The sequence below is a fragment of the Mesoplodon densirostris genome, chromosome X, assembly GCF_025265405.1.
Source record: "Mesoplodon densirostris isolate mMesDen1 chromosome X, mMesDen1 primary haplotype, whole genome shotgun sequence".
In the NCBI taxonomy this organism is placed as follows: domain Eukaryota; kingdom Metazoa; phylum Chordata; class Mammalia; order Artiodactyla; family Ziphiidae; genus Mesoplodon; species Mesoplodon densirostris.
The window spans coordinates 4,546,949-4,569,122 of NC_082681.1; the positions used below are offsets into that span (position 1 = coordinate 4,546,949).

The 22,174-nt window shown below is 40.4% G+C and overlaps 1 protein-coding gene across 1 annotated transcript in view; it reads left to right on the forward strand.

Moving 5' to 3' along the window:
* Positions 1-22,174, forward strand: part of GABRA3 (gamma-aminobutyric acid type A receptor subunit alpha3) — a 144,164-nt gene that overhangs the window by 121,555 nt on the left and 435 nt on the right. The window contains exons 7-8 of the mRNA XM_060086793.1: positions 2,037-2,189; positions 6,282-6,493. Of these exons, the coding sequence (XP_059942776.1) occupies positions 2,037-2,189; positions 6,282-6,493 (365 nt within the window). The remainder of the gene's footprint in view (positions 1-2,036; positions 2,190-6,281; positions 6,494-22,174) is intronic.

A 22,174-nucleotide genomic window follows, 5' to 3' on the forward strand; every position in this document is an offset into this window, starting at 1 on the left:
GCTCATCGCATCTGATGTGCAAGGACCCAGCACAGGCATTGTGAGGGCGCCTCTGGCAGCAAGGGGAGGCCAGGAAGCTGGGGTGTTTGCCCTCCCCAAGGTCAGGGAGGACAGGAAATGGCCCCGGAGGAAATAATGCAGCTGCCTGGCCTGCCTGCTCCTACTAAGCCCTCCCCGAGGTGGGGCAGTGCAAGCCTGGACAGACGAGCTGGCCGGGGCTACTGCACTAGGATACAGGATTTGACACTCTCCCCAAATGGTCTCTCCACGCCAGTACAGGGGACATTTGGTGCCCGGGCCTGGGGCCCAAGATGCCGGCCTCTGCCCACCCACATGCCAGGCATCTGCTACTGGATGGTGTGAACCCCTCAGATCGGCTGCTGTCCACGGCCCTGCAGTGCCCTCCTAGGATGTAACAGGGGCAGGGCAGGCGCACAGTGGTTAGCATGAGACCCTTGCCACGGGGGTCAGAGGGCCCACTCAGACAACAATCAGCTCACAGGGGTCCTCGAGTCAGAGAGTGTGGTGAGAGTGTGGATGGCGGCCTTCTCCCCAGGCCCTCCAGGCTTTCTGGCCTCAGGGCAGTGGGTGAGCTGGGTGGCCTGGCAGGTAATCTAGGGGGCCTGGGGACAGGCTGAGGGCTGTGTCCCACAGAGCTCCAGAGCCCCCTCTACCACTGCCCACTGGCCAGGCTCAGGCCTTGAAGCAGCAGTGAACCTCTCCCCCATCCCCACCTCAGCAACGTAATAGTGGTGGCAATCTCCATTCGTCACAGTCCATGGAAGCGTCAGATTCTCTCCAGTTTAAATAAAATCCTGAGGGCCAGCTGGGTCCTGGGCGCCTGGCTCCGTCAGTGATGATGGCTGGGCAGGGTCTGGGGACCTGGCCCTAAGGGCACCACCAGCTGAGATCTGCCTTTACAGCTGGGCCTGGGCACTGATGGGAGGACCCAGACTGGGTGCTGAATGAACATTCCCAGACAGGGTGACCGGCCTGCACAGTGCCCCCTCCTCTTAGCTAGGACCTGACCTCGGAGCCTTGGAACCTTGAACAAGTAAATTGAGCGGTAATGACATTGCTTTGCTTATGGGATTTGTTAAAAGCTGCAAGGAGGCATGGAGACCGAAATAAATGCCTCCCCTTCCTTTTCTTGTCAGAACAGAGAATAACATTTATTTTGGTGGAGGTTTACAGGAACATCATGACCTGACCATGACCTGACCTCAAGAACAAAGGATCTGACACCAAGAAGTTTGCAACAACTAACCACATCCCTCTCTCACCTTTCCTATAAAAGGGCTTTGTGGAAAGCTTTTGGGGAGTTCAGGGTTTTTAAGGCGTGAGCCACCCATCTCCTTGCATGGCCCTGCAATAATCCTTTCTTTGCTCCAGACTCCGACGTGTTTCAGTATTGTTTGGCCTCACTATGCATTGGGCACACAGACTTGCATTTGGTAACATTTTGGTAACATGACCATCTCACCCATGGCCCTGCAATAATCCTTTCTCTGCTCCAAACTCCAATGTTTTCATATTGTTTGGCCTCACTGTGCATTGGGCACACAGACTTTCATTTGGTAACAACCTGACCTAGGTGGACAGCTACAAGAACAAAGGATCCAACACTAAGAAGTTTGTAACAACTAACCACGCCCCTCCCTCACCTGACCTTTAAAAGAGCTTTGCTGAAAGCCTTTGGGGAGTTTGGGGTTTTTTAAGGCATGAGCTACCCATCTCCTTGCATGGCCCTGCAATAATCCTTTCTCTGCTCCAGACTCCGATGTGTTTCAGTATTGTTTGGCTTCACTGTGCATTGGGCACACAGACTTGCGTTTGGTAACATTTTCACCAAAAAATAAAAAAAACCATCTCTGTACTACTTCATGATTATTAAAGAGATCTGGTTACATGGACCTGAGAGGTGCTGCAATGTCTTGTTTTGAGTATAAGGTTAAGGAGCTCTGTGAACTGCATTGGGGCCCACCTTGATCCAACAATGTTTATTTGGCTGCATAATGTCTAATTTTACTCTCCAGGAGAATATGTCGTCATGACAACCCACTTCCATCTCAAGCGAAAAATTGGCTACTTTGTGATCCAGACCTACTTGCCATGTATCATGACTGTCATTCTGTCACAAGTGTCTTTCTGGCTCAACAGAGAGTCTGTCCCTGCCCGCACGGTCTTTGGTGAGTGTTGTTTTATGGAGAATGGGGCAGGGGCAGGGGTGAGGAAGCTGGAAGAACCATTACTGGAGTGAATGTGAGGAACACCTGAGCCCAGCATTAGTAACTAAGTCACTGGATCTTGGTGTTTCTAGCAACTGAATTCTTTAAAGGCAGTGGAAATAAGAGTGTTGGAGTATTAAGATTTACTGAAATGCTTCCTGTCTCAGTCAGGTTTGCTTCAGGAGCTGAAGAGGGATGGAGCCTTCAGTGAAAAGAAGAGGAAATTAGTGGGCAGAGCTAGAGAAAGTGAAGGGTGGGAAACGAAGCTGACAACAGAGAAGTAGATTGGGGCTTTCTTATGACCCATTTTTTTTATAGGACCATCTGACTTTGCTGCTTCTCCTCTAGCCTTCTGAAAGTATGAATTATCTGATATTCAGTAAGAGCTATACAGAGTTTGAAGGTTTTTAAAATAGTACCTACAATTAGAGAAATTTTCTTCAATAGGAATTTACTGTTGTCTAGGAAGAGATTTACATGTCATTAGCACTTTTCCCTGGGAGAATTAAAGCACATAAAACATTTTCTGCCTGTTTTTCCCACTGTAAGATTTTTTTAGGAGATAAACATTAATTAACTCCTTTAATCTACTAAACTGTCTCCATATACTTGGATACACTGAGTACTCACAAAGAAGACTTTTCTACCGATATTTCCTACTGATATCCTGAAGCTTTACTGTGTAGTTAGAGAGTAAATAATGTTGTTTCAGAAAGAAGAAGCATTTTAGATCAGGTAGAAGAGGAGACGGTAGTGGAGGAAGAGAAATAATAACCTGTAAAGTAAGAAAAAAGAAGAATAATTAGAAGGGTGTGATATCATGGAAGTCGAGAGGTGAGTGTTTCAAGAAGAAGGGAATAATCCTCTGGGGTGAATTCTGTGTGTTTAGGTAAAATGCAGATAAAAACTGTTGGGTATCATGATATGCTTGGTTGCTAGTTATTTGAAAAGAACAGTTCTAGTGGAGTTGGGGGAGCAGAATCTATATAGGAGTAGATTAAAGATGCGCAATTTTTGGAAATATTACAAACTAGATACCCTGAAAAATCTTCCTCTACAAAATCCTAAGAAAAGCAGATAAAATATAGAAAACACTCTTTTTTAATACCTGAACTCATAAGAAATGAAAGAAAATACTCAGTGGCCCAAATGGAAGAAGCAAGTGAAAACTGGAATGTTAATCACATGAGCTTATACTGTTGTAGCAGGAAAATGGATGGATAGATGGACTACTAGTCTTGGTAGATAAGAATTTGAGTTTTAAGGTTACACAAGAAAGACTTTTAGTCTGAGTGAAATTAAGGGTTAGAACTAGGACTGTCGTAGGCTTAATAATGCCCCCCAATGATACCCATGTCCTAATCTCTGGAATTTGTGAATGTTAGCTTATATGGCAAGAAGGACTTTACAGATCTGAACTAAGTTAAGGGTTTTGAGATGGGGAGATTATCTTGCATTATCTCAAGCAACTTTAGTTGAGTGGGACAGACATTCATAATCAAAGAAGCATATTAGACTTTTAGAAGTGCTCAAAGGAAGTGAGGAGGGCAGTCACAAAAAGACTTTATAGAAGAGTCTTGAAAGAGAAGCACTGGGTGGCAGGCCTGTATCTCTTTGTTTGTTTGTTTGTTTGTTTGTTTGTTTTTGTGGTACATGGGCCTCTCACTGTTGTGGCCTCTCCCATTGTGGAGCACAGGCTCTGGACGCACAGGCTCAGCGGCCATGGCTCACGGGCCCAGCCGCTCCGCGGCATGTGGGATCTTCCCGGACCAGGGCATGAACCCGTGTCCCCTGCATCGGCAGGTGGACTCTCAACCACTGCGCCACCAGGGAAGCCCCTGGATCTCTTTTAAAATGCCAAACATCTTTGTCCATCCATGAAGTGCCCCAAATTCTTGATTGAGGGTCCTACTAGCTCTGACTAGCTAAGAGCTCTTCACAAGATGACAGTTTTAATTAAGCCTTAGAGACTAGAGTTCTAAACATCTCTACTGAGATATGGCACAAAAATACTCGTGTTGTAATATAATTCCCTCCATCCATGCTTTGTTACTGCCATGAATGTGCGAGTGTGGACAATTGCATTTGCTGATAACCATAAATGAGATAACGTGTTTCTTCTGTGAATCACTTCTTGCTCAGTGTGATCAGAGGGTTACTGAGCCTTAGATCAATTCTCAGAATTTACCAGGCTACAAATTCAGATAGTTTGTTATGAGGTGCTAGCTGTATGGCTAATTCCTGACAGGGTTTAAAATGTGTTTTTTCTAACTCTCTGCCTAGTTTGTGCAAAGGTGCTCCTTTAGGATCTGTCTGCTGAAACTGTATTAAGTCTTTTCCAGTCTGGATTTTCATTTATATAGTAAATATGTAAGTAAGGTACTCAAGGAATCAAGATATGAAAGGAGGGTCCAGAGGCTGCAGCACACATGGCTGTCTCTCTGGGTAGAGTTAATAGTTAATAGGCCACATCTGCTTGCTTCTCTGTGTAACATCTCTCACCCCATTAGGACTACCTTCCATGCCCTATTTGACCCAGGCTCATGCGGGTCACATTCCCCATCTTCTTGAGGAATCAGAAAGAGGTTCTGACTATTCCTTCTTCCTCAATTCTGGATGATTTGGGGTACACAGCTGCACCATCAAAATTCTGGGGGAGACAGTAGGGAATATTCATAGATGGGGAGAAAAAGGCAAGGAGAGATTAAAGAAGTTGCCCAAGATACAAAGCAAGTAAGTGGCAGAATTGAGGACTTCCTACTTCTAGTGTAGATATTCAAGACTAGAATACTCTTGCTAACAATTATAAAATTACTATTATTATTGTTAAAATGTGATTATAATTAGACTACTATAATTAATTATATAATTATGGCAATACTATTGTTAATAACAACAGTAAAAATAAGAGTGATGTTAATTATAGAAGCTGCTATTTATTGAGTGAGTATTCTGTGCCAGATATTGTGCTGTGGGCTTTATGAACATCATCTATCTCATTTGATTCCCCAACAAATCTCTGAGTCTGGTATCATCACAGACATTTTACACATGACAAAACTTAGAGGGGTAAAACACCTTGTTCAAGGTCATATTACAAGTAAGTGGGATTGCCAGAATTTGAGTCTATTTCAGTTTGACTCTAAAGCTCATATTGTTAACCACAACACTATATAGCTCATATGTATATCTAATATATGAACAGATTAGAAATAAATTTTTAATAGAATTTAAAAGTGAATAAAAGAAAGCCTTAAATTTAGGTTAATAAACACCACCAAGAAAAAGAAGCAATCCATTTAAAAGCAAGCTGTGGTTTGTCAAAAACTCATAAGAAACAGTTGTTAGAATAGTTTTAGTTGTTCACAAATTCAATAGGGCCTAGACTGTGATGCAGCTGAAGAACAATTTTCCACAATAGTTTGTTGTGTTATTAGGAGAATAGTGTCCACAATAAGGGAAATGAAACTCCTACTAAGCTCAGACCATGTCCTGAGTCTTGGGCTCAGTTCTGGTCTGTTCAGAAGATAACTACCAGAATGGGGAAGGAGGAGAAACGAAAGAAGGAACTGGCCATGTTCTGGAGATGAACAGACACACAAGGAACTATGGCCACCCTCTCCAACTCTCTGAAGTCCCATCCCAGAAATGAAGAAGCAGACTTTTCTTTCTTGTGTCGCCAGAGAGAGCTCTGAGATCAGTCAGTGGGTCAGGAGTTAAGAGAAAGGCAGGTTTCAGTTCATAAGGTAGATTTTTCTAATTAGAAAGCTCTCTTACAATGAAATAGGTTACCTACTTTTCAATGGAAATGTTTAAGCAGAGGTTAGAGGACAACTTTTAAGTGCTATACTGGAGATTCCTATTCCTGTGATAATTGGGATGGGGTGGTTACTAGGTAGAACCATTCTGTTTTGACATTCTCTGGTTTTTACTTTAAAGGGGCCATTTTGGGTGGGGTGTAGCTCCTCCTTTCAAGCAGGAAGTTGGTGATATCATCAGATATGCTCTAAATGTCTTTCACTGGCAACTGGTTCTCATTTTCTCTCTCCCCAGGTGTCACCACTGTTCTCACCATGACCACCTTGAGTATCAGTGCCAGAAACTCCTTACCTAAAGTGGCATATGCGACGGCCATGGATTGGTTCATAGCCGTCTGTTATGCCTTTGTATTTTCTGCGCTGATTGAATTTGCCACTGTCAACTACTTCACAAAGCGGAGTTGGGCTTGGGAAGGCAAGAAGGTGCCAGAGGCCCTGGAAATGAAGGTAAGATACAGGAAGGGTGGGGGCTGGGAAGCACTCCCTGAGAGAACTGTATTGGAACCAGGAGTGGGCAGCCTGCAGCCTGTGGGAACTGGCCAGGGCTGTGTGCTATTCACTGGGGTCATCAATCCAATTCTCAACTGGAGTGCTTCTTGGCAGTGTGGAGTGTTTGCTGGGGGCAAATAAAAGAGGGTAGGTATCATGGAGGGCTGATGTCTTGCGGTGAGGGATCAAACATAAGTGTGGTACTGCTGAACCCAAGGGGAACCTGTTGTACCCAGAAGAGTGGACTTTATCTTCAACCCAGAAAACAGTCTCTAGGGCCACTTCTGCCCCTCACTTTTCCAGTATGTTCCCATTACCATCAAACAAAAGTGATCATCATTCCTTCTATGTCTTTGCTTATTTTTTACTCTCTACCTGGAATGTTCTTTTCTTATTTTGCTGCCTGATAAAGACCTGCTTAGTCTTTAAGACCCAGATGAAGTGCTATTTTCTCCATAGAATATTTCCAGAATCATGCAGATAGCTTTAGCTTTTCTTTCGGTGGGGGGAGGGTGCTCATGTTATTAAGAGCATTTATTTGTATTAGAGTTATTTGTCTGCTTCCTCACTAGACTGAACTTCTTGAGGGCAGGGGCTTGTCTGCATTCTTTCTAACTAACTAGTATCCTTGCACAGCATCTGACTCATAGTAAAAGCTGAATAAATGTTAATTGGATTAGTAGATGGGAAGGAAGGAAAAAGAGAGAAAAAATGCCAGTAAACCACCTGGAATTGGTAAAAATAAAAACATGAATACAGTGAAATCAAGATTGTTGTCCTTGGCTGCTTTAAAAGAGTTCAGATCTCTAGCTCTAGATGAAGACTAACCCAAGATGCTAAAAGGAACTGGCAGATATGGTCCCAGAACCGTTGTAGTACTCTTTGAAGAATCATGGAGAAGAGAAAACATAATGAAGACTTTTCAAACCAGAGGAATAGATTTCATAGAATATAGACTGGTGAGTTGGAAAAATTTGAGAATAGATTTTAACTATTTATTTAGATAGAATTTATTAACTCCTTGCTATAAATTATGAAGAAATAACCAGTCCCTGTCATCTCCCAACTTTTATTTGTTATACTACTTTTTCTGCATTGTCAAGTTTTATAGCATTTACATGCTTTTATGCAGCCATAATTTCTATGGTTGATTAGTCATAGTTCTATATTTACATAGGCTCTCTTCTCAAAATAGTCCTTTTATCCATTTTTTGTTCATTGCTTAGTTATCTCAAGGCTGTCCTCTGGAAGTTCCTTTAAGAAGGGTTCATGGGAGCCATATTTCTTACCATCTTACATGTGTAAAATTATCTGTCAATTGTGTTTATACTTAAATTATATTTGGGCTGTTGTACAATTTGTGGGTCACATTCTCTTTCTCTGATGTCCACATAGACATTGGTTGCTATATTCAGTTCTAACACTGAATGTTGGTATGAAGAAATTTAAAACCTGCCTGAGAATCTCTCACATAATGGGGGAGGGGTGATTTTATGGCCTAGAAACCCATATGAATGTGTCTTTTATTTACAAATACCAGTTACTTTACAAGGATATATCTTGGTCTATCTTTATGAATTTTTCCTAGGACAGCATGTTGCCCTTTAAGCCTATGGATTCACAAGTGTCTTTGTTTCAGGAAAGCTTTCCTGAAACATATCTTTGATCTGTTATCTTCCTAGAAGCACAGATTATACATATAATAGAACATTGTCTTCCATATCTACCATTTTTCTCTAGTAATTTGTAACTGTTATTTTCCATTTCATTTTTCTCAAGTGTGTCTTCCATGTCTCTGAACATTTTCACCCATACCTATTCTCCTTCATTTCTATAGCAGTATTATTTTTCCTTATATTCATTTTATGATTTCTGCTGACTTAGCTTTTCATGTATTCTATGTTTGTTTTGTGTGTTGTTACACAGTCCTTTATTGGTTATGTCTTCTCCTTGTAACATATTTTGCATCAATACCATATTTTTTTTCAATTGTTACTTGAAGTTGTATTAGATGAGTTCTTTACTAGCACTACTATGTATGAAAGTATCATTTTGGGGAGGGACTGAGAGAATGAGTAGGATGGTAGTGAGTAGTTGAGAGTAAGTAGTTGAAAGTGAGTAGTTTGACTGTGATCTGTTATCTATATAAATTCTTATAAATAACTCACAAGAAAGTCCTCTATGTATGGTGTAGTGTGTGTGTGTGTGTGTGTGTGAGAGTGTGTGCACGCACACATGTGTACTATCGTATCCTCTAATTTTTCCAGTCTCTACCTCCTCTCTACTCTGTGGTGGTCAAACAGTATTCTAGGATGTTCTCACTACCCGCCTTAAAACCATTTTGTTTCAAAACAAGGGTCATTTGTTCTCTCACTCAGGTCCTGCCACCCACCTTTTAGGACTCTATTCTTGGCCTGAAATCCAGAACAGTAGGCATCCTCAGTGTCTTCTTCATCCTGATACAATTTTTAGTGCATTTGTGTCTTCTTCACCCTGATACAGTTTTTACTGCATTTGGGAGCCCTTACTTTTTGGGATGAGAAAATGCTTTCAATTTTCATCAAAGGTGGAGTTTTGGTTTCTATATCTCATTTTCCTTATAATTTTGATTGGTTACAGAGAAGGGAGCAAAGATGTCCTTACTCTGACATATTAGACTGAAAAGTCCCTAGAATATATTATTACACAGATGTTTTAAGAACAGATAGCACTAACTATTGATAGCCAGCCTGAGTTCACTAAGAAGAAATTATGCCAAACTAACCTTAAGAAAATTCATGAGAAGTTTACTAGACTGGTGGAACAGGAAATATATACATTTTATCAAGACATCTGACTAACTTTTTAAAATTATGTCTTCATGAAGAAGAAACAGCAGTTGAAAAAGTAGTACAATTATGCTGATGTAGTTGGTTGACCAACTGAAGTCAAATATAATTCACTGATGGAAGGTCATCAACCTGAATGGACGTTCCTGTGATAAGCCACAGGACTTTGTCCTTGAACCTTCCCTCTTAAATGCTGTCATCTGTGACTTAAATGAAGATATATAATGTAGGAGATTCAAATTTGTAAAGTGGCATTAATGAAGAGGAGTATCTTCTGAATTAGAATCAAAGAGAATTTCTGAAGTTTGAAAGAACAGGCTGAAATCAACAGATTAACATTTTCTTTTCTTTTTAAATTTTTTTTATGGGAGCATAATTGCTTTACAGTGTTGTGTTAGTTTCTGCTGTACAATGAAGTGAATCAGCTACATGTGTACATATATGCCCTCTCTCTTGGACCTCCCTCCCACTCAACCCCCCATCCCACCCATCTTGGTCATCACAGAGCACCAAGCTGAGCTTCCTGTGCTTTATAGCAGGTTCCGATTAGCTATCTATTTTATACGTGTTAGTGTATATATTCTTACACATAGATTCTAAAAAAGTTAGTTCTGGGATAAAAAACTTAACAAAAATTGTATGTTTTAAATAAGATGCTGGGATATAGGAAAAGGACAAATTTAATATAAGCCATCCATGTGGTTTAACTCTTGAGAAGCCAAATTTTGTTTGAGTCTGAGTTAGGAGTTACCTAGACCAAGTGAGATGATAAGCCCCTTTTATTCTATACAGGTTGGGCCATGTTTAAAATATGCCATTCCCGTTTGTTTACTACAGTGGAGAAGGGACAAATGCATTAAGGGGATGATGATTGCTAATTTCAGATATCTGAAAGGCAGTCATGGATACCTTGTGAAAAATGTGGTAGACTTTTTTTTGTGACTGGGAAGAGATGCAGTGGTGGTTTGAAGGTAGAGAGAGCACTAGAATAGATTAAGAAACTGTAAATGTAGATGTCAAAAATGATAACTGTTTCTCCAGTTCCAAGGAGTACTGAAAATGAAAAAAAGAGAGCAAAAAGAATCATCTAAAAGTCTTCTGCAAATATGGTGATCTCAGTCATCCTCCTTAGTCCCTCTCCATGGTCAGTCTATTTAAGTTATTGAAAGGATGTTGATTATGAGATTTGAAAAAAAAAAATATGGAATGTGTAAAAATGGATCTCTAATGTGAGGGTGCTGTGCTTTGTCTACACTGCTACAATATGAATGAACTAACAGTGAGAACCACTGACCCACAGGACAAAAAAATGAAGTGCATTAAAAGTAAAAATAGTGAAATTTAATCATAATTTATTCTGCTTTTCTCCTTCTTTAAAGAGACATATTAAACCGTATTTGCCTCACAAAGCTAGAATGGGTGAGCACAAAACTGTTTAGAACTAATAAAAATGATTTTAAAATCTATTTCTGATCTGTACTATGATCAAGGATTAGATAAAATGTGAGGGGAAAGATAAAGGAAAGGAAAAGAAGGGTAGGTAGGAACAAAAACTCATTTTCAAATGAAGACAAATGACTAATGACTACATTATAATAGCACTCTGCAAAATAGATGAACTCTGGGCTTCTGAGGAACAACTACATGTTTTATCACTGCTTCCTTTAAAAATCCCATTAAAATGAGGGTAAAGAAATAAAATAGGTTTAAACCCACAACTACCAGGAGATCTGGATAAGGATTTCAGTCACACAAGAGATTGTAATGCATTTTTCAAGAAAAATGAATGGGGAAAGAGAGAATAAGAACTGATTTATCAAGCTGGAGTAAGATAGAACCCCAGAGAAACTCAGTATTCAAGGTGCTTGGTACATCAGACAATAAATCATGGGGCTGCAATTAGGGGGATTGGCTAAAGTCTGTGTACAAAATAGTCAAGACCCCAGAGTCTGTCCAACATGTAAAATGTCTACAGCCAGATGTATACTTTCCTGAAGAACAGCAGAAGCTTCTCTTCTAAAGAACCTGAATGTCTCCAGAGAAAAGACCTCTACATAGTGACATTTTGGAGTACCCCATAAAATGACCTCCTTCCAAATAATCTTCTTAAATCATAGTTTGCAAATCAACAAGCCCAGCTCAGGTACACTGAGCATACAGACATCTTTTATGTTGCCAAATAAAACTGGGATACCAAGGATTACCAAAATGAAATTTTCAATGTGAAAAAGAAAAGATTAAAAAAAACAAAAACAAAACTCATCTTGGCAGGAACAGAGATAATTCAGGGAATTAAAGAGAATTTAAGAAAAACAAAAGTAAACTTTACCTTATATTTGTAAATATATACATAAAATAAGAATAGGATGCTAATATAAAAGGAAATCGGAGAATAAAGAAGAGCTTTTGAAATGAAAAATAACTGCCAAAATAAAAATTTCAATAGAGAGGTGGGAAAATAAACTGAAGAGAATCTCCCTACAAGTAGGGTAAAAAGGAAATAAATGGAGAATGTAAAAGAAAAGGTTAACGGGCTTAGAGATGAATCCAGAAAATTCATCCAACTCAGAAGCTGCAGAATGAGTGAACAGAGAAACGGGAGCAAAGGAAATTAACAAAGAACAAGACATCTTTAAAAATGGAAAGATATAAGCATCCAGATTGAAACTGTCCACATAGGCCCACATAGAGTCACATCATCTTGCAATTTTAGAAAACCAGGGATAAATGATAGTCTAAAGAGATTCTAGAAAGACAGTAAACGTTATCTACAAAGAAATGATTAGCAGAATGGCATCAGACTTCTCAGCTACATTGGACGCTGGAAGACAGTGGAGCTGTAAACCCTATATCTGAGCGTTTGAATCCAATGCCTAGCCAAAGTATCACTTAAGTGGAAAGGTAGAGTAGTTATTTTCAGACCTGCAGGAACTCAGAAATGTCACTTCCCATGCATTCCACCTTAGGAAAATACTGGAGGATATGTTCTACTACAACAAGAGAATAGAACAAAAAAGGGAATGACATTGGATCCAGAGAAGAGGGTACCCTACAGAAGAGATAGATGAAGGGAATATGTAAGATGAAATCTATGCAGCAGGCACACCTGGAGAGGAACCAGTGCAGTTTGTGGCAAGAGGCTAGAGGTATTTATATAGTCATTTATAATGATGTTATTGATTATTGATTGAACTAAAAATATTGTTATAATTGTATTGGAAGATGGAGGAAGGGTTGCATAAGTGAGGTAAATCATTATAATGACAAGACGAATGGTTATGTGCAAAACAGATAGCAGTATAAGCATATTATTTAGAAATATATAAATAACTGTTAGAAGTATCAGCTAAGAGAATTAAAAATAATTATGAATTGCTGGACAAGGTTGGGATACATGGGGATAAGGGTTTCCTGGTTTTCATTATAAGTCTTTACATTTATTTCTTTTTAACTAGGTACATTATTACCTTGATTCAATTTTTTGAAAATTAAAAATAATAAAAGCAAATTAAGATGAAGAAATAAGCCTCTACTTTTTTTTTTTCCTGTGGAATGCGGGCCTCTCACTGTTGTGGCCTCTCCCATTGCGGAGCACAGGCTCCGGACGCGCAGGCTCAGCGGCCATAGCTCACGGGCCCAGCCGCTCCGCGGCATGTGGGATCCTTCCAGACCAGGGCATGAACCCACGTCCCCTGCATCAGCAGGTGGACTCTCAACCACTGAGCCACCAGGGAAGCCCTAAACCTCTACTTTTAAAAAGAAGACAGTTATTATTCTTAGAACTGCTTTTAAAGTATTCATAAATTCTTAGCTAAATTTTGGAAACACAGTAATTCTCATGCTTTATTTCTTATTTTCAGGTAAGTATATTTGAATGCTCTAGAATAATATTTTATCTTATTTTACATTAGAGAAAATGCTCAACTTCCATTCATAGTTTGGAAAAGTTTAGTTTCTTATCATTAATGGCTTTTAAAAATTTGTCTGATATGAGAATTGCTACTCCAGCTTTCTTTTTTTTTTTTTTTTTTTTTTTGTGGTACGCGGGCCTCTCACTGTTGTGGCCTCTCCTGTTGTGGAGCACAGGCTCCGGACGCGCAGGCTCAGCGGCCATGGCTCACGGGCCCAGCCGCTCCGCGGCATGTGGGATCTTCCCGGACCGGGGCACGAACCCGTGTCCCCTGCATTGGCAGGCGGACTCTCAACCACTTGCGCCACCAGGGAAGCCCTCCAGCTTTCTTTTGATTCCCATTTTCATGGAGTATCTTTTTCCATCCCCTCACTTTCAGTCTGTATGTATCCCTAGGTCTGAAGTGGGTATCTTGTAGACAGCATATATATGGGTCTTGCTTTTGTATCCATTCAGCCAGTCCATGTCTTTTGGTGGGAGCATTTAATCCATTTACATTTAAGGTAACTATCGATATGTATGTTCCTATTACCATTTTCTTAATTGTTTTGGGTTTGTTTTTCTAGGTTCTTTTCTTCTCTTGTGTTTCCCACTTAGATAAGTTCCTTTAGCATTTGTTGTAGAGCTTGTTTGGTGGTGCTGAATTCTCGTAGCTTTTGCTTGTCTGTAAAGCTTTTGATTTCTCCATCGAATCTGAATGAGATCCTTGCCGGGTAGAGTAGTCTTGGTTGTAGGTTCTTCCCTTTCATCACCTTAAGTATATCATGCCACTCCCTTCTGGCTTGCACAGTTTTTGTTGAGAAATCCACGTTAGGGAAGTTTTCAACTATAATCTCTTCAAATATTTTCTCAGTCCCTTTCTTTTTCTCTTCTTCTTCTGGGACCTCTATAATTTGAATGTTGGTGTATTTAATGTCGTCCCAGTAAGTGAGAAAGAGAAAAACAAATACCACATGCTAACACATATATATGGAATCTAAAAAAAAAGAAAAAGAAAAAAAAGGTTCTGAAGAACCTAGGGGCAGGACAGGAATAAAGATGCAGACGTAGAGAATGGACTTGAGGACACGGGGAGGGGGGAGGGTAAGCTGGGGTGAACTGAGAGAGTGGCATGGACTTATAAATACTACCAAATGTAAAATAGATAGCTAGTGGGAAGCAGCCACATAGCACAGGGAGATCAGCTCTGTGCTTTGTGACCACCTAGAGGGGTGGGATAGGGAGGGTGGGAGGGAGACACAAGAGGGAGGAGATATGGGGATATATGTATATGTATAGCTGATTCACTTTGTTATAAAGCAGAAACTAACACACTATTGTAAAGCAATTATACTCCAATAAAGATGTTAAAAAAATTGGGGGCATTCCTGTAAAAATAGCTACAAATTGAGTCACCATTTGATATTTTCTCTCTGGGGTGAATGATATTCACTGTGGGTTAACTTGTATTCATAAACTGGTGGCCTTCCCACCCTTTTTTAAAGTAGGTATAAATGCCCTGACAACAGTCATACTCTATCCCTGGTGAATCGAACGAAACAGAAACAAACTGGTGGATCAGCCAAGATGGCATAGTAGAAAGACCCTGAGCTCACCTCCTCTCATGGACACACCAAAATCACAACTATTTGCAGAAAAACCATTGATGAAAAAGACTGGAATGTACCAGAAAAGATCTTCTACAACTAATGTATGAAGAAGGAACCAAACAAGATGGATAGGAGGGGTGGAGTCGCAATATAGGCAAGTTCCATAAACCCAGGTGGACAATCCACAAACAGGAGGATAAGTACCATTGCAGAGGTTCTCCCCAACGAGAGAGGGGTCTGACCCTATGTTGGGCTCCATAGCCTGTGGGTCATATACTGGGAAAACGAGCCCCCAGAGCATTTGGCTTTGAAGACCAGCAGGGCTTACTCCTCAGAGTCTCAGAGAGCTGTGGGAAGTAGAAACTGTACTCTTAAAGGGTGCACACAAACTCTCACATGCTCCGGGATCCAGGGCAGAAGCATTAATAGGAGCCTGGGTCAGAGCTACCTGCTGATCTGGAGAGTCTCCCAGAGAGGTAGGAGGCAACTGCAGCTCACCCTGGGGACACAGACACTGGTGGCAGCCATTTGGGGAGCTGATTCTACCATGAGGACACTGGTGCTGGTAAGCACCATTGTGAAATCCTCCCTCTAGCTTATAAGCCTCAGGACCCATCCCTGCCTGTAGGCAAAAGTGCTGAGACACCTCATGCCAAACAACTAACTGGGCATGGGCACAGCCCCACCCACCAACAGACAGGTTGCCTTAAGACCCCCTGAGCCCACAGATGCCCCTGGACATGTCCCTGCCCACCAGAGGGCACGGGATCTGCCCCACAAACCAGTGTGCAGGCACCAGACCCAGGACCCCCAGGGACCTCCAGCCAGAGACCGTGGGACCTAGCTTCACCCACCAGTGGGTAGGCACCATCCTCAGAACCCCCTGGGCTCTGGACCCGCCCTCCAGTGATCCTGCTCTAGCCCTGGGACCAGCCTTACCCACCAGCAGACAAAAACAATTAACAAAATGGCAATAAGAACATACATATCAATAATTACTTTAAATGTAAATGGATTAAATGATACAATCAAAAGACACAGAGTAGCTGAATGGATAAAAACAAGACCCATATATATGCTGCCTACAAGAGACACACTTCAGATCTAAAGACACACACACAGACTGAGGGGTTGGAAAAAAAGTATTCCATGCAAATAGAAATGAAAAGAAAGCCAGTGTAGCAATACTTATATCAGACAAAATAGACTTTAATAAAGACAGATAGAGGAGATGAGGAAGGATATTACATAATGATCAAGGGATCAATCCAAAAAGAAGATATAATAATTGTAAATATATGTATGCACCCAACATAGGAGCACCTAAATACATAAAGCAAATATTAACAGACATAGAGGGAGAAATTGACAGTAACACAATAATAGTAGGGGACTTTAACACCCCACTCACATCAACAGGCAGATCATCCAGACAGAATATTAATAGGGAAACACTGGCCTTAAATGACACATTAGACCAGATGGACTTAATTGATGTTTATAGGACATTTCATCTGAAAGCAACAGAATATACATTATTTTCAAGTGCACATGGGACATTTTCCTGGAGGGATAACATGCTAGGCCACAAAACAAGCCTCTGTAAATTTAGGAAAATTGAAATCATATCAAGCATCTTTTCTGACCGTAACACCATGTGAGCAGGAACCAACCACAAGAAAAAAACTGCAAAAAACACAAACATATGGAGGCTAAAAAATATGCTACTAAACAACCAATGAATCACTGAAGATATCAAAGAGGAAATTTAAAAATACCTGGAGACAAATGAAAATGAAATCACAGTGATCCAAATCTTTGGGATACAGCAAAAGCAGTTCTAAGAGGGATGTTTATAGTAATACAAGCTTACCTCAGGAAACAAGAAACATCTCAAATAAAGAACCTAACCTTACATCTAAAGGAGCTAGAAAAAGAAGAACAAACAAAACCCTAAGTTAGTAGCAGGAAGGAAATCATAAAGATCCGAGCAAAAGTAAATGAAATAGAGACTAAAAAAACAATAGAAAAGATCAATGAAACTAAAAGTTGGTTCTTCAAATAGATAAACAAAATTGATAAACCATAGATAGTATCTGAGTCTCATCCACTCTTTCATTAGCTGTGATCTGGCCCCAGGTACCTCCCCACATATGCTCTGGATATCTCCCACCCTCTCAGTAAAATGGTGCAAGTGATTACTTCTCTTCCACCTGCATTTTCTCCCCTTTCTATTGGCTTACTGACCTCCTCCTGATCCATCATGCTCCCTGCCTCTTTTGAATTCACTTGACTCAGCATTTGTGCCTTTCTGTGTACTTTTTATGTTCTCCCTTATATTTTAGTTCTCTCTTGTTTTAATTACTCTTCCTCATTAGGCAGCCTAAAATTTACCATCTTAACCATTTTTAATAAGTATGTTCACAATGTTCACAATGTACAACCAAATTCCAGAACTTTTTCATCTTGCAAAACTGAAACTCTGTCCCCATGAAACCAGAAATTCCCATTCTCCCCTCCAGTCTCCCCCTGGCAACCACCATTCTACTTTCTGTCTCTATGAATCTGACTTCTCTCAGTACCTCATATAAGTGGGATCACAGTATTTCTCTTTTTGTGACTGGCTTATTTCATGTAGCATAACGTCCTTAAAGTTCATTTATGTAACCTGTGTCAGAATTTCCTTCCTTTTTAAGGCTGAATAATATCCCACTGTATGGATGGAGTTTCATTGTATTCATCTTTTGGCTATTGAGAATTATGCTGCTATGAACATGGGTGTACAAGTATCTCTTTAAGACCTTGCTTCCAGTTTGCGGGGTATATTCCCAAAGTGGAATTGCTGGGTCATATTTTAATTCTATTTTTAATTTTTTGAGGATCTGACATACCATTTTTCATAGCAGATGTACCATTTTACATTCCCAACAGTAAGCAAGGGTTCAAATTTCTCCATATCCTTGTCTACACTTGTTATTTTCTTTATTTTATTGCTCTTATTGTTGATAGTAGGCACCCTAATGGGTGTAAGGTGGTATCTCATTGTGGTTTTGATTTGCATTTCCCTTATGACCAGTGATATTAAGGATCTTTTCACATGCTTATTAGCCAATTCTATATCTTCTTTGGAGAAGAAGATATTCAAAGTCTATTCAAGTCCTTTGCCATTTAAAAAATTAGGTTGTTTGCATTTAAAAATTGGGTCTTTGTCTGATTTGTCCTTGAATCCAACATAGCATATATTCCATTACTTTGCCCCACTTCTGAAAACTGGGGTTCAGGAAAGCTGGATGGAGGTTACGGGGTTAACACAGAGTCACAGGACCATATCTGCATATACTCTGAGGTCCTGGTGGTCTTGGGTACATTCAGGGCTTCAACTAGCTCTCTAATTAGCACTTCTGGAAATAATAAATGTGAGTGCCATCTGAGAAAAACTCTTGAGTTGGACATGCATTGATCCATAAAAGTTCTCCTTACCTCAATCCAAAATCCACATAAGGTGGCCTTCTAGAAAGAAAAGTGTCCTTGTCCTCAGGTCAAAATGCTTGGAGGAATTTGGAAGAGTCAATTTCATTTTGGTGGTATGGGAATTACTCCAGGATGAACTATAGAGATATGCTGTCTGTATAGGAGAGGTCAAGACTCAGGAGGAAAAAACTAGAAATCACATCAAGAATCTTCATTTGGGAGGTCATTTTTCATTCTGTAAACATCTATCATGTAGCTAAGAGCCTGGCATTGGCTAAGGAGGTAGGAACAGAATTGCATCTTGGTCAAAGTTAAGTCAGTCTAGTTTGTATCTATCAAATTCCAGGGCATACCAATCCAAAAATGGGCAGAAGACCTAAATAGACATTTCTCCACAGAAGATATACAGACTGCCAACAAACACATGAAAGGATGCTCAACATCTTTACTCATTAGAGAAATGCAAATCAAAACTACAATGAGATATCATCTCACACCAGTCAGAATGGCCATCATCAAAAAATCTAGAAACAATAAATGCTGGAGAGGGTGTGGAGAAAAGGGAACACTCTTGCACTGCTGGTGGGAATGTGAATTGGTACAGCCACTATGGAGAACGGTATGGAGGTTCCTTAAAAAACTACAAATAGAACTACCATATGACCCAGCAATCCCACTACTGGGCATATACCCTGAGAAAACCATAATTCAAAAAGAGACATGTACCAAAATGTTCATAGCAGCCCTATTTACAATAGCCCGGAGATGGAAACAACCTAAGTGTCCATCATCGGATGAATGGATAAAGAAGATGTGGCACATATATACAATGGAATATTACTCAGCCATAAAAAGAAATGAAATTGAGCTATTTGTAATGAGGTGGATGGACCTAGAGTCTGTCATACAGAGTGAAGTAAGTCAGAAAGAGAAAGACAAATACTGTATGCTAACACATATATATGGAATTTAAGAAAAAAAAAATGTCATGAAGAACATAGGGGTAAGACAGGAATAAAGACACAGACCTACTAGAGAATGGACTTGAGGATATGGGGAGGGGGAAGGGTAAGCTGTGACAAAGTGAAAGAGCGGCATGGACATATATACACTACCAAACGTAAGGTAGATAGCTAGTGGGAAGCAGCCGCATAGCACAGGGAGATCAGTTCGGTGCTTTGTGACCGCCTGGAGGGGTGGGATAGGGAGGGTGGGAGGGAGACGCAAAAGGGAGGGGATATGGAAACATATGTATATGTATAACTGATTAAATTTGTTATAAAGCAAAAAATTAAATAAAAAAAATTCCAGGGCATAGAGAATTATTAGAAAACTAGATGCAGAAATGGGAATTATTAACCATTAATCTCTGCCTCCTGCTTCTGTCTTCTCAGCACTACAACTTTTGCTTTGATTTCCCTTCTTTGACAATTTAGGTAAAAATTATAGTGGCTGATTAAAATGTGCCATGATGGAAAGGGCGAGGGAAATTAAAAGGTAATTTTCTTTTATTACTTAAAAAATATGTGATTAAGTCAACTGCTGCTTCTCCACCTATAGAACACAAAGTGCCTACAGAGCTAAATAAAGTGTTTGCTGTTCAGAATGATTATTTCAGAGACTTGGTCGTAACCAGCTAATAAGATGACTAAATGAAATAATATATGTGAGTGTGAAAGCTTCTAGCAAAGTCAGGGTAGTGGTTTTTTTTTTTTCCTTTTTTTCTTCTGTACCCATGATAAAAAAGAGATTACTAAGCAAATTAATAAGTAAGCAGGCAAAGAACTGAGGTGCTCCTTTATTTAGTAGCAGAGGCATTTAGCAGCAGGACTGTATTCACAATGAATTTGCTAATTATAAATGAGTCCCATGTAGTATTTAAAGCATTTACACAGTTCTTAGAAGCCTTAGAGTTCTGTCCCCCTCCACTTGTAGCAATGTGACTACAATCCTCAAGGAGAAAGAACAGTATTACTTTTTAAGTGTCCATTAGTCAGACTGCTCATTTACTTAAACCAGCACCCCCTTTTTTGTCCCCCTTCCCCTCCCTGATGAAAACCCTGAAGCCAGCACAGGCAGGCCTTTACCATGCCACTGTCATCCAACTACAGCAAACTACTTCTCATCCCTCAAATAAGCAGTGCCCTTGGCCTGTGCACTGGCCTTTGCTACATCTTCATCTGGTGAGCTCCTGCTCATCTTTTGCGACCCAGCTCACCATCCTCATTGCCTTCTCTGAGCCACCTTTTCCAGCACCTGTAGGTACTTCGCCCCTCTCTCTACTGAATTCCCATCACACTTTGTTCATATCTCTTAGAACTCTTATCACATTATATGGCAATGATGTGTTCACAAGGCTCTCTCCCTTGCTGGACTGTAAACTCCTAGAAAACAGGGACTGAAACTGACTGAACTTTTAACCTTCCTACGTATCCCTAAACACCTAGCATATTTCTTGGCCCAGTAAGTATTCAGTAAATATTGGGCAAAAGTTATTATTAGGAGCAGGAAGATAAATGGCAGTGTGGTCTAAAGAAAAAAAAAACGATCAAAATGGTGGGAACGCTGAAGTAAAGAAGTAAAGAAATAGAAATAGATTAGGAGAAAGGGGGTCAGTAAGAGAGGGTGGGAGTAGAGAAATCTAGGAAGGAAACAAGTAGGAAGTAAAGAAGTAAAACAGATGATGGGAAGCAAAGTAACATTAAGGGAACAATGTGTGGTGTGTGAAATCAGGGCAACATAATTAGTTGTCACTTTTTGTCAAATACTCCTGGGTATTTTCGAAGCTCATCTAGCTCCACTTTTCCCTAGAAACAAATAGAGATGGAAAGAAGAAAAGGCCAGAGTGGGAAGTGAGGCAACAAACACTATGAGCTCAGCACTCAGGCTATGACCTCGGCCACTGTCTTTGGCCTCCCCTGTTCCTCAGCCTCTCAGCCTCTCTCTTCTGATCCAGGCCTGAGCTTTGTCTTCTTTTCTCTTTTCTACATGGAAGGTCCATGTATACACAAGTCATATATATGAGAACAAATGGGCACATGTGTCTATGTTTGTTTACCACTGAGGTTTTTTTTATAATCTGGAAAAAGAAAACAAAGTGTAGTGTCATAGCAAGCCCCCAGCATCCCTGCCTTTGTTGTGTCAGAGGGAAGCATTTGCATAACTCCCTGGGGAGGCTGTGGCTCCTGCCTGCAGCCTTGCAAGAGTGGACATTTACAGTGCATGAAGGGTGAGATATTGTTATAATGATGCATGTAAACATGCCATAGTATTTATGTGTCTTTATGACAAAATGACTTTCAGACTCACCAAGCTCTCTTCCTCACAGGAGATGTGCCACTTGATGGTTGAAGCCTTTTGGAGTTATGTCTCGGGTAACCAAAAAGTGTCTCATACTTATAGAAAGCAGTACAGTGCAGCCCTGGATAAAAGTTGAGAGCCCAGGTGGCTAGTGTGGACTCTGCCACTCAGTCTGAGGCTGAGTTTTCTTATCTGTCAAATGGGAGTAATCTCACACACTTACCTCACATGATTACTGTGAGGATCAAAGAACATTATTGTACAGGTCCCTACATGTGACCAAGATTTCACAGTTTTCCAGTTATTTCTACCACCAATTTTTAATCTGACCCTCTCAACAACCCCGACAAATATTTTGATCTTCATTTTACAGAAGAAGAAACTAAAGCTCTAAGAGAAGTGACTTGGCCAAAGCCACATAGCTAGTAAACCAGAATGTTGCAAATTTTCTGTTTTCAAACTCATCTTCAATTATCCCCAGACACAAACCTGGCTACTCAGTGCTATTGGCTTCATAGCCCCTCTTTCCTAACTTCCCTCA